Raw genomic sequence first — 13,769 nt, forward strand, 5'->3', positions numbered from 1 at the left:
CCTGGATTCAAGCGATTCTCCTGCCTCAGCCTCCCGAGTAGCTGGGATTACAGGCGCCTGCCACCATGTCCAGCTAATTTTTTGTATTTTTAGTAGAGACGGGGTTTCACTGTGTTGGCCAGGCTAGTCTCAAACTCCTGACCTCGTGATCCACCCGCCTTGGTCTGTCTTTATCTTAAGGGACACATTATGTATAGCTTTATTATTCTTACTGTGTATTATCCAGTTTCCCCTCCTGCACTGCGTACTCCTTGAGATGCAGATCTTGAGGACGGCATTCGGTATGCCCTAAACCCGGCATTGTTTCGATTTCTTATATGCCATTATTACTCTAAGTGTGGCTCACAGGCTTGCAGTATGCACATGATTTGGGAGATCATTAGAAATGGAGTCTCCCACCCCACCCCAGTCCTACTTAATCAGAATCTGCATTGTAATCCATTACCTACCCAGGTTATTCACAGTACATTAAAGTCTGAGAAGTGCTGTTATATACAATGGATACTTAGTAGATATTTTTCACATAAGCCAATTTCTTTTTCTTTCTTTCTTTTTTTTTTTTTTTTTTGAGATGGAGTCTCGCTCTGTCACCCAGGCTGGAGTGCTGTGGCCACAATCTCGACTCACTGCAAGCTCGGCCTCCTGGGTTCACGCCATTCTCCTGCCTCAGCCTCCCGAGCAGCTAGGACTAGAGGTGCCCGCCACCACGCCTGGCTAATTTTTTGTATTTTTTAATAGAGACGGGGTTTCACCATGTTAGCCAGGATGGTCTCGATCTCCTGACCTCGTGATCTGCCTGCCTCGGCCTCCCAAAGTGCTGGGATTACAGGGGTGAGCCACCTTACCCGGCCCACATAAGCCAATTTCTATGCAAAGACCTTCCCCTTCACCCACTCCCACCCTCCATCCTAGGTACTGCAGATGAGCTAAGAACTAAGCCCACCTTCAGGTGGCAAGAGTGCTTTCTCCGCATTCACTCTAGCTTGCCATCCATAGCCTCCATGCATTCAGATGCAAGTCATTTATTAATTAATTCCCTCACAACACATTTACTGAGGGCCTGCCTCCTATATGCCAGGCATTGTGCATATTCCACAAGAACATTTACCTCTCAATGCACTGAATCGGGTTTATGGGATCAGGAAGAAGGCAAGGGGAGTGGCATGTAAATTGTGTGTCCTGTGCCTACCAGGATGCTTGTCTGCTGCACAGATTTCTGGTGGATCAGGAAGGACACAGCCCACAGACTCAACTCCTCTTTCAGGGCTCAGCTGGCTGCTGCCCCCAAGGCCTGGCTCTCACTGGCATAAGCTCTGCACCAGTGTTTTCTCAAGCCTCAGGACACACCCCAGTCACCAGGAAGGCTTGGGAAAACACAGAATGCTGAGCCCACCCTGAAACTTCTGATGCAGTAAGTAGTGAGGTACCAACAAGAACAGAAAAAGGCAGAAACACTAAAGAAGATGCCTGTATTCTCCGAGCTTCCCTGATGAGGTGTATCCTATCAAACCCCATTCCCTTAGGTGTTGCAGAATGCTTGGAGAAAAGACTAAAGAAGTGAGGTCTCCATGTAATGAAGCCCATTGAGAGAACCAAGTCTAGAAAGTTCACCAGGTCCTGAGCAAGAGCAGGGGACAAACTAGGGCCTGATTGGCCTGCTTTTTCACTTGCATTGTAAGATTTATGTGTTACAGTGTCATTAAATCTAGAGAGACCAGGACTCAACCCATGGTAATAAAAATAAATCTGTGCAATACTGGGGAGCTTCATAGCTAGATGTAATTATCTCTCATAGATGAAACCCAGCACGTGAGTCCTGGCCCAGAAATAGCTCATTTTCTCCCTGCCTACAGCTGTGCTCGGGCTGAAGCCGCTGACGCTGGGCTTGAGGGGTGCCTTCCTCTGCCTCCAACTTGCCTCCTCTCTCAGGCACCTCATCCTCCACCCAGTGTTATTATGAAATCAAGTGGCCTGTAAAAGGAGGACTGGGAGAATGTCAAGAATCCCTCCCCTCTCCAGTCCTTTCCCCTTCCTCCCATGCCCCATGACTTTCTAAACTCAACTGCAATGGATAGGTGGTGGGAACATGCAACAGCATTTCCTAGAACAGGATTTTCTACCTCCTTTTGGAAATCACTTATCTTATTCCCATAGTGCCCTAATTCCAACAGTATATGACATACACAATGAGAATGTCATATGAGCTAAGAAGGCTGAAGACCCATGCCTTAAGGCTAACCAGCTTCCAGAAGAATCCTTAAACCTACATTCCATTTCCATACCAATCCTGGGTGTCCTAACTTGCTCAATACCAGGAGTATCTATCAAGTTAGTAGGTGCCTAGGGGAATCTAGATGTCATTTTCAGCCCTTTCTCTTTCCCACACCCAGCAGAAATGGATGTGAGATCTCGCAATGAGCATCTAAAGTTTTCAGGATTGTTACCAGGACAACCACACCTGAAAGCTTTCCTTTGACTCAGTCTACCCTGTGCCCGCCCATTCAACCCCCATGTCAGCCCTCATCTGCTTCCAGCCCAAATTCTATTTTGGTGCCTCATTTTAATTGTTTTTTGTTTGTTTGTTTGTTTGTTTGTTTGTTTTTCTGGCCTCAGATCAATCCCTCTATCTCTGGTCTGATGTTGCAATTTCTCCTTTTTATCTTGGGTATTTTAGGCCATGTATGTGGAAATTTGACGCATGTGACCCCCTTTGGCACAGTCGGACATTTCTCAAATTCACCTCATTTCTGATCTCTGGTTCTGGAAATTATGAAGTCAGAAAGTCCCACGAAGGCTTATGTTTACTGGCATTACAAGGGCAGATACCATGTCTGTCTTACTTTCCTATTGCCTCCCATATTACCCAGCACATAATAGGTGTCAGACAAATATTTTTTATGAACAAGTGGATTATAGATATATCACACCATGGGCAGACTAATATAATTTTTATTGTGTGAGTATGTTAAGTGTTTCTGGACAACTGATAAGGTTATATTTATAACCAAAGGATTAATGTTCATGAAGTGCCTTGAAATCCACAAAACAATAATGCTGTAAAAGAGTCAACTATTCCCTGGTGGAGATGATCAGAGGAACAGATTGTACAATTCATTTGGGACTTAAAAGGTAGATATGAGTAAAGGTGGAAAGAAAACGGGACATGATGAGAAAACAATCAATAAACAAATTAAAACTCACCTTTATCATAATCATCATTCTCAACTGCATCTTCTTGAAGTTTCTGAAGTTTTAATCTTAAGGATATTACCTATGTTGGTATAAAGGGGAAAAAATAAAGAATTATGATAGAATTCAAGCAAACATTTTTGTGAAAACTAAGAACATTTAGAAACTGTTTCAAAATGAACTTCTTCATTCTCTTTTAAAAAATGCACATTTTTTTCAATGCCAGATGCATTAGTTTCTCCAAAAAAAGAGCTTATGTAAAGAATAAATGTAATTTGAGCATAACATCCACATAAAAAGTTAAAATGTTATTTTATTTTAAACAAAAACATCACACTGTGCCTTTATCCGCATGAAGAAATGCATAAGGAGAAGGAACACAAGTTTCCTGACCAAATGGTCTCTGTTTTAAACATCACATTAAACTTATGAAGGTAAACACACCAAAACTGGAAGAGAAACCAAGAGAAAAAGAGCATGAACTTAAGCTCAGCAGGTCATCCTGAAAGCTTGAGTAAGAATGATGGCAAAGCTCTCACAAAACCCTTCTGAGAAGCCCTAAGGTTCAAATATTTTCCATTACAGAAAAGGGCACCGTCTTATTTAACCCACATGGAGACTCAGTGATCCAGTTACTTCTCTGAGTGTTACCAATGGGTTGACTTAGCATCACTGATACGGTCTGGCTGTGTCCCCACCCAAATCTCATCTTGAACTGTAGCTCCCATAATTCCCACATGTCGTGGGAGGCCATTCAATCATGGAGTTGGGTCTTTCCCATGCTGTTCTCATGATAATGAATAAGTCTCATGAGATCTGATGGTTTTATAAAAGGGAGTTCCCCTGCACAAGCTCCCTCTTGCCTGCCACCATGTAAGATGTGCCTTTCTCCTCCTTTGCCTTCCACCATGATTGTGAGGACTCCCCAACCATATGGAACTGGGAGTCCATTAAACCTCTTTCTCTTTATAAATTACCCAGACTTGGGTATGTCTTTATTAGCAGCATGAGAACTGACCAATATAATCATTGTTCTTCTCAACAGGAGACCCAAAGATTTACTGACAATGAATCCTTGGCCTACCAATGAATGGATTTGGGCTTGCTCCCTGAAAAACATCTTCCTCCTTCTTTGCCTGGCTCACACCTACATTTTCTTCAACCCCTAGCACAAGTACTGTCTCCTGTAGTCTGTGTTAAATGTCCCTCCTCTATACCTCCATTGTGACCTGTACTTGCTTCTATTCACAGACCCATTCAACAAATATTTACTGAGTGCCTCTTAGGTATCAGGCCCTGTTTGTATTGTGTTTGTGTACCAAGGATATGTCATAAAATGCTTAGCCCTCTAGACTTACATTCTAGGCAAAAACATAATACAGTCAGCCCTTGAACAACACAGGGATTATGGGCCCCAACCCCTGCCCTACACAGTTGAAAATCTATGTAGAACTTTTGACTTCCCCAAAACTTAACTACTAATAGCTGACTGTTGACCAGACACCTTACCAAAAACATAAACAGTTGATTAACACACATTTTGTATTATATGCTGTATTCTTACAATAAAAGTAAACTGGAAAAAAGAAAATATTATTTAAAAATCATTGAGAAAAAAATAAATTCAACATTGACTAGATGACAAAAAAATCTTAAAAAATAGAAAATAAACTTTCCTATTCATTAAGTGGAAGTGGGTCATCATCAAGGTCTTCATCCTCATCATCTTCATCTTGAGTAGGCTGAGGAGGAGGAAGAGGGGTTGGTCTTGCTATCTCAGGGGTGGCAGAGGTGGAAGAGAAACTGCATATAAGTGACCCTTGCAGCTCAAATCCCTGTTGTTCCAAGGGTCAACTGTAAGTTTTATGGCACCTCAGCAAGTGACTAACGCTATGAAAAAGGAAAAGGGAGAACCATGTTATGGGGATCAGGGATGCTGGTAGAGGGTGCAATTTGAAATCTGATCTCCTTGAGATGGTGACAATTACGCAAAGATTTAAAAGCGGTAAGGTAGTGAACCATGAGGCTGTCTGGGAGAAAAACATTGCCACAGAGGGAAGAGCCAGTACAAAGGCTCAGGCAGAAGTGTTTCTGGTAAGAAAGCAAGAAGTGAAAGTGAAATGAAAAGCAAGTGGGAGCAAGAATGCCACTGGATCTGGGACAGATTGATGGAAGGGAAAACTGTAGAGAACGAGGTCACACAGGTAATGAGGACTGTATCAAGAAAAGACAAGAAGACATTTAAAAGTTATGATTTTACTCTGAAGTTCATGGGGGCCACTGGAGAGTTTGGGGCGGAAGAGCACATGATCTGACTTACATTTTAAACAGTTTCACTCTGGCTGCTGTTAGTAAGAGCAAAAGAAGGGAGGCCAGGTAAGAGGCCATGGTAACGTTCAGGAAGGAGATGACGGGAGCTTGGATGATAATGAGGATGGTGGCAATGGCAAAGATGGTGAGATGTGATCTGATTCCGGATATATTCAAAAGATCGCTGGTTAAATATAGAGCCAACAGGATTTGCTAATACCTCACAGGTGGGGTCTGAGGAAAACGCACCAGGATGATGCCAATGTTTGTTTTGTTTTTTGTTTTCTGAGCCACTGGAAGAATGGAGTACTTATTACACCAGGCTATAGCCATCTTTTGCTTTGTTTGGTTTTATCTGTGCATATCATTCGACCTTGAGCATCTGGAGGGCAAGAACTATTTTGCATCCATGTATAAGACGCTAGTACTTACCCTTACTTGATTTTTCCACTGCTTTGGGCACATGGAAAGAGTACAAGTGCCTCTCTCCTTGTTCTGCTGAACAGGGTATGAGTGGCAATGATGGGGTTACTTCTATGCTGAAGCATTTGATGGCTCTTGTAGGACTCCCTGACATTCTCTTCCTCATGACTGTGACTAAGGGGGTCACATGTTCAGATGGTGCAGGCTGGGTTCTTGAGTGACTCTATGGAGCAGAGCCCCCCCTAAAACCTCTGTGGAACACGAAGCATATGCAAGAAACACAATTTTGTTGTGTTGAGCCTGTAACGTAGTGTCTGTTACCAGCCTATCCTAACTAACACAACCTCCAAAGCCTAGCATAAGGCATTGTACTAGTTGTCATTGATAAATGCTTTCTGAATGAATGAAAGAATGAATGAATAATCATATTAACCCCTTTGTCCTTGAATTGCTCTATATTACAACTGCAAAATTTGCCAGTAACTTAGTCCCGTGTATCAGGGAGAGAAGAAAGGCTCTGTGAATGTTTGAAGGCCACATAAAGCTATAGCATTACCATCACCACACCCAAATGATGGTATCGTTAAACATTTATTTGAACAGAAGCTGAAGAAATGCAGGAAACAGGGACAGAGAAAAAAATTCATTTACAGCCAAAGCCCACCCCACGATGCCCACCTTGTCCAGTGATCTCTATAAGGCCTTGAATGGACTGCCCTGGGATATGTCTGAATACCCATCTTTGCTGGAAGCACAGCCCCAGTGGCCATGTCTTGCACGGTACCACAACCCTGCCTGTGGAATGTCCTATAATGCCCTGCAGGCACAGTCCTTCCTTTTTCACCAGTTTCCACGGCCTTAGGTGGAGCCTACCTTGTAGGGCCCACTCCACTTCCCCTCCTCTGCATGCCTGATCACCAACTGCCTTTATTACTATCCTCTCAGTCCCACACAACCTCTGGAAATCTCGCTAAGCAGCGATTTCTAAACAGCATAAAATATACACAGTTGATTCTCCTTATTCACAGTACTGTAGTTACGTTCTGTAAAGTTTCTGTAAATACTGAATTAGGGAATAATGAAGCATTGCTCCTAGGAGGAAATACAGGGTAGCTTCCCGTGAGCCCCTGGTCACAATACTTTCCTCAATCAATCAACAAGTAACCTTGTTCTACGTGTGTTTCTGTTTAAAAACAATTTATTTAATATGTATTAATGATCCATAAACATTGTACTCTGGCCAACAGCACTCTAACTCACGCCTGAATGAAGTTTCTGGAGCACCCATATCTTCTCCATCAGGCCCATCACAGCCTTCTCATGCTTAGGAGCATTAGATGGCATTAGTACTATGCTTGGGGGGCATTTGCAATGGTGAACTCACCAATAAAGAGCACAAAAATGTTAAAAAAGATGGCATTAAATAGACCACAAAAAGGGTACTAGTTTGTAGTATGAGAGAGAAGGTAGAATGTCATCTGGTCTGACCTTGTTTGACCTAAGTAGAAAGGGTGTACATCAGGTGACCCAAATTTTTTGCCACTCTGTGCAGGTTCAAAATTACCAGCAGGCATGGTGGCTCATGACTGTGATCCCAGTACCTTGGAGGCTGAGGCAGGAGGATCGCTTGAGGCCAGGACTTCAAGACCAGTCTGGGCAACATGGTGAGACCCTCATCTCTACCCCCCAAAAAAAAAAAAAATAGCCAGGCATGGTGGCACACGCCTGTAGTCCCAGCCACTAGGGAGGCTGAGGCAAGAGAATCGCCTGAGCCCAGGAGTTCAAGGTTACAGAGAGTTATGATGACACCACTGCACCCCAGCCTAGAGGACAGAGACCCCATCTCTTAAAAAATAAAATAAAAATGAAAAATGACCATAAAGGTGCCGTGAGTATTGATTTTGGAGTTAACAAGAAATTTTAGCAAGTAGACAAATTCACACATATAGAATCCATGAATACTGAGGATCAAGCATCTTTTAGAAGAAGCTGAAACTTAAAATTCCTGAGATTCCCATTTTTACTTAAGTAGAAGGGAGAGGAGGTTAAGGAATTAGAATATAATATCAAAAAGGCCCCCAAACACTAGAAATCCTACTCTTTCAAAGGATCTCTTTGGAGATCCTTCACCCGACCTTCCGCCCCGTCCCGAGGGCCTCAGCCACAACCCCAGTGAGCAGTCTGGGGCCTCTGCGTAAGCACCATGGGAAAACAAGTCCCTGAGCAGCCCGCCCCATCAAGACAGTTCCCACTGTCAAGAGGTTCTTCCTCCTATTGAGGCAAACTCTGCCTTCCTGTAAGTCCTGTGCCCTGGGCTGAGTTATTTTCGTCATTCCCACTACTCAGTTAATTCCTCTCCCACACAACAGATACTCAAGTACGGCCTTGCGTCACTTAATGACAGGGATGCATTCTGAGAAAAGCATTATTAGGTGACTTCATCACTGGGTGAACATCGTAGATTGTGCTTACACAAATCTGGATGGTGTAGCCCATTTCACACCTAGGCTAGAGGGAAGAGTCTATTGCTCCTGGGCTACAAACCTGTGCAGCCTGTGACTGTACTGAATACTGCAGGCAAGTGTAACACAATGGTAAGGTATTGGTGTATCTAAACATATCTGAACGTAGAAAGGGTACAACAAAAACACTGTATGATAATCTCATAGGACCACTGTCACATCATATATGTGATCCGTCATTGACCAAAATGTCATTATGCAGTACACGAGTGTAACTGAAGATAGTGCCATGTTTTTCCCTGCCCAGGTGTGGGACTGCCATAGACAACAATACTTACACTACAGAAAAAGTGTATCCAGATTCTACCATTTGAGAGAAGATAGGAATTTAATTTGAGCTATGGGCAGAAGGGAGAGCTTCATTAGCTTTTGACTCAAACTCTCTAAATAGGAGCTATTTCTCTAATGATGACTATGGGCAATTTCTGGGTACTTGCTAGGAGCTAGGTCCTGTCTGAAGCACTTTGCACATACGATCACATTTAGTTTAATTAACTGGAGAAGAGAAACACCGCAGGAAGGTAGACCCTCTTGCTAAACCCAGGTGAAAGATAACAAGGATCTGAGTCAGGGCAGCGGCCATGGTGGTGAGAGACAGATGAGCAGTAGGACTGAGAGGGCTTGGAGGCCGGCCAGATGTGGAACGAGGGAGAGGGAGGTGTGGAAGATGGTTGTGGTTTCTGGCCTAAGAAACTGGATAGATTCTATGCATTCGAATCAACCAATATTGGAGGCCCTTCAGAATGGGTTTGGGGGAAAGACAAGGGCATTGGTTTAGGCAATGACTAACTGGAAGACTCCACACATCACCCAGAATACCAGCCTGCATCTCTGCTCTGGCCTCAATCCCTCTCTGCATAATAAATCAGAGGGCTGGGCTGAGGTCCCTGAGGGCTGAAAAAGGGCAAACAGGGACAGGGCTAGGAACACCAGACTGCAGATAAAGAACGGAAGGTAGATGCTCTTTCGGGGAATGAGCATGAGCTTCTGCAGATTCTCCTCCCAAATGCCTGATGAGTGGGTGCTCCACTTCCCTACTCACATGAACACATCCCCACACACATGCGAGTGCACACACACCCACAAATACATACTCACACACGCATGCATACACACACATGCACACACAGCACAAACATGCACACACACATACACACACACAGCACAAACATGCACACACATACACACACGCACACACATGCATACCTATATGCACACACGCACACACACACACCTATATGCACACACAAACACGAGTGCACACACACCCACAAATACATACACTCACACACGCATGCACAAACATGCACACACAGCACAAACATGCAGACACACATACACACACGCACACACATGCACACGTATATGCGCACACACACAAACACATGAGCACACCCACAAATACACTCACACACGCATGCACAAACACACGCACATGCACACACATACACATGCACATGCAAACACATACAAGCACACACATGCACACCTCTATGTGCACACACACACACACAAACACACATATGTACACCCACCAGGATTAAAACACAGTCTGGCAATAGATCAGCCACAGAGCATCTCTACCTGGGCTTCTCTGGGAATTTTTGTGGGTAGAGGAACCCTGCCTACTTCTGGCTATACCCACCTCTCAGATAACTGGATAGACAGCAACATCATAAGGCTGGGCCTTAGATGTCTCCAGTTTGTCCTTATTTCCAAAGCAGCTACATTCTCATTTGAGCCTTAGAACAATCCTATGAGTTGGTGTTATCTCTAAATACGGAAACTGAGAGCCGGAGAGGTTCAATGACCAGAAGCGAAGTCTCCTGATCCTATGGAAGGCAGCAGTCACTGCAGCAGGATGGAAGGGAATGAGTGAAGTGGATGAAGAGCAGGATCGCCCTGATACAGGGCATCCCCATTTTTGTATCTCTCAACCCCTTCTAAACATCATCCAGCTCAATCTCCCCTGCCCCCAGTTTCCTGTCTCAAAGCAGAGCTGAGCTGAGTTAACCACGTCTCACCTAGGCCAGGGCCTGTGGAGGAGCCTGCGGCCCAATGGAGAGCAAATCTGAGCACCTACGTGACAGAGAAGACAAAAGGGAGGGTAGATCTGTGTCCAATTCAAAGAGACAGAAGTGTAGCAACATCCTTGTTCAGCCAGCTCCAAAAGGAGCTGCTGCAGCTTTTAGGAGGATAGCAGTTGAGCCCAGAACCCCTCACTTTCTGCCATCTGCCCAGTGCTAATCTGAGCTCACGACAATCTCGGGCTGCAGAGGTGGAGGAGACACTGACCTCCACCTGCCTCCGGTTTCTCAGCAGGCAGTCCCGCAGCACTGGCTCCCATTTCCTGAGCAGGGTGTCCCAAGAGTGGGCATCCTCCGATCCGCTGCTCCCATCACCACCACAGCCAGCCAGTGAGGGATCCAGAGAACTGGAGGAACCAGAGTCCATGTCCGGTAAAGAATGCATCTCACACTCTGGCCTGGAGCTGTTCCCGGCGGCCTGGGCCAAGTCCTCTGAGACCTGTGTAGCCAAGAGACTGAAGGGCCGAGAGAGACATCGAGGGTCCTTATGAGGCCCGTCCAAGCTGGCAGCTTTGGCTCCCATCTCCTGGGGGCTCTGGCAAGGGGACTCGGCCTCTCTGGATGGTGGGCAGCCTTCTGCTTCTCCACGTTCCCCGGCAGAGCCAAGCGAGAGCCGAATAAAGCTAAAGCTTGAGGCAAAGGCACTGTGAGAGCCAGGAGGGGTTGGGGGGTCCTCAAGGCCACAGCCAGGGTTGCAGCTATTGCTACTCAACTCTGCTGATGGCACAGAGCCTGCTGCCTGGACACACCTTGCTCCATCACTGCAGGCTGCCTCCCAGCTGGTGTCCAAGGTCTCAGAACTGTCCATGGCTGCAAACTCTTGCTGCCACCCAGCATTCCCAGGGCCACACAGCCTGCTAAGCCTGTCAGGCAATCTGGTGCCACCTCTGAGCTGAATCCCAAAGTGTGCCGAGGTTCCTCTCACAGAGGTCACAGCAGGGGCTGCTGCGCTCTTGGAAACAGGGCTCCCAACCAAGAGGCCTCCCAGGTCAAGGCCACACTCTCTGGTCTTGGACTCCAAGTGGTGGGACTCCTCGCCAGGCACCCCTCCTGGGACCCGGAACAGTGTGCCCACTGCTGGGGAAAGGAACCCGATCCCAGGCCCTGTCGAGCTTCTCATGTAGCCCGGCCTCCGTGCCAGCCGCCGCCTCCGAAAGCACGCTGCAGGTGGTAAGCAATCCCGGCCGCCTGGGAAGGAAAGAGAAAACAGCACTATAAACGTGCAGTTCTTACTGGCCCAGCTGGAACTGCATCTGGAGCACATCCCTAGGTTTAAAGGTCATCTCTCGGTACACCTGTCAAAGATACATGCTGGCTCAATGGTCCTGGGGCCAATCCGTTATGAAAATCCCAACAATCCTCAGGAAGTGTTTGCCTGGAACATGTAGAAATCAACACAGCATCTCAGCTCCTGGGTTTAGCAGAGCAACTGGCACTGCTGTATGCTATGCCCACAGGTCAGCATGAACACAACTTTGGTGGCTCCTGAACCCTCCAACATCTTGCCTGTTGGTCTTTTATGGCACATCAGTACTCTCATCCTGGAGTGGGCCTGGAAAGCAAATGACGTGAAAGTGGGATGCCAGAGCATGCCCCTAAATGAGATCCAACCATTTACTCTAGCTATTCATTGAACAACATGTGAATGTTCACTAGCGGGGCTATCCATGTCCCTGCAAGACTGATCTGTTGCTGCAGACCCATGGATAGCTGGCTGTGCTGCAATGTATGGCCATCATCTCATCTCACTCAGTGAATGACAGGAGGCCTGCTTGATGTGTTCTCCAAACCAGCACTGCATTCCCCTTCCAGCTAGGCTATAGGAATAGGAACAATAACAAATGCTGATTCCTCATTGCCTGGTTCAAACCCTGACTGTACCACTTGCTGGTTGTGTGACCTTCCACAAAGTTACTTAACCGCTCTGTGCCTCAGTTTCCCCATCAGTAAAGTGGTGATATTAACAGCTCTCTCATAAGGTGGTTGTGAGCTTTCAACTAAATGAGTTACTATTTGTAGACAGCTTAGAACAATGTCTGGCACATATGATAAGAGTTATTAAAATGTCATTTTTAGATTGCATAGCATTTTGCTACTCATAATGTGTTTTTAATTTACATTAATTTCATTCACTCCCTCCCAAAATCATGTGAATCAATCAGGCCAGAAACTATAGCTTTCCTTTTATATTGAAGGCAACTGAGATTCAGAGAACTTGCCTTTCCAGAATCCCCTGCAAGTAGCCAAGTGACCAGGCCAAAGTCTCATGACTCTACTGGCCCACACAGAGCTCCCTCATCTCAGGACCCTGCCACATTGCAAATCAGGCATGAAAGTAAAACCAGGCAGCACTGGACACAGCTGTACTCATACCATGGCCTATGGCAAGAAGTGGAACAAAGCTTCACTCCAGGCCCACACATCCTGCTTTGCTTCCCAGAACAGACGTGGTCTTGGAATCTTTGTCCTGTTAAGCCGAGATCAGTAGGCATTAAAGATCCCACTGAGCTACGATCATGGCACATGTCAGCTCCTAAAAGGGGTGGAGTTGGCACTGATAATCTCTGGGAAAATGAGCACAATGACCTCCAGCCCTCTATTTCCTGACTTGAGCATCTGAAGATAACAGAGCCCAAGACTTGCTCACACAGTGACTTGCTCTTGCCAACTGCAGGGAGCCCCAGAAGGGCCAATGCTGCCCGGGGCACACAGAATTCGGAAGCTTGCAGGGAAGGGAGGAAAGGAATCAGGGACCATGAGGTGGTGGTGGAGGAAGTCAGAGTAAAGAAAGGAAGGGAGGCATTTAACACTATAACTCTAGGAGATCGGTACTATTCCCATTTTACAAATAATACAGCTAAAGCTCAGAAAGCCTTACTTTGCCCCAGAACTCCCGGATCATGGTTTCCCAAAGCCCGGACTTGAACTGAGGCTTGTCTGGTTCCAAAGTACACGCCCTTTCAATTCCCTTTGCCTCCAAGTATATCAGTTAGGGCGACAGCGTAAAATGACAGGAAGGCAAAAGAAATATTTCATTTTTTTCTTTCTTTCTTGAAGACAGAGGACATGCGAGTTGAAGCCAGTAGAAAAGGACATGATGAGAGGTACAGAAGGAATCCATCATCCGAGGACATGAGGCTCCCTGCAGTGTCCGGATCCGACCGGCAGGGGGAGCAGTCGGAACAGGGCGGCCGGGCGTTGGGAGGGGGCAGAGAGAGACCCTCAGGGACACTCGCTC

At 46.0% G+C, this 13,769-nt stretch overlaps 1 protein-coding gene across 11 annotated transcripts in view; it reads right to left on the reverse strand.

Moving 5' to 3' along the window:
* The window catches only part of DISC1 (DISC1 scaffold protein), a 401,778-nt gene that overhangs the window by 323,210 nt on the left and 64,799 nt on the right, over positions 1-13,769 (reverse strand). For 9 of the 11 annotated variants that reach the window (XR_012415484.1, XR_012415482.1, XM_065546177.1 and 6 more), the window contains exons 2-3: positions 10,740-11,719; positions 3,202-3,271 (exon numbers count right to left, since the gene is read on the reverse strand). Coding sequence is in view for 9 of the 11 variants with exons in the window: in XM_065546177.1 (XP_065402249.1) it covers positions 3,202-3,271; positions 10,740-11,719 (1,050 nt within the window). In the remaining 2 variants the exon portion in view is untranslated. Of the gene's footprint in view, positions 1-3,201; positions 3,272-3,485; positions 5,080-10,739; positions 11,720-13,769 lie in introns of those variants that run through there. The other 2 variants (XM_073996875.1, XM_045391774.2) reach the window with 1 other exon arrangement.

Source organism: Macaca fascicularis, chromosome 1 (assembly GCF_037993035.2).
Source record: "Macaca fascicularis isolate 582-1 chromosome 1, T2T-MFA8v1.1".
NCBI lineage: Eukaryota > Metazoa > Chordata > Mammalia > Primates > Cercopithecidae > Macaca > Macaca fascicularis.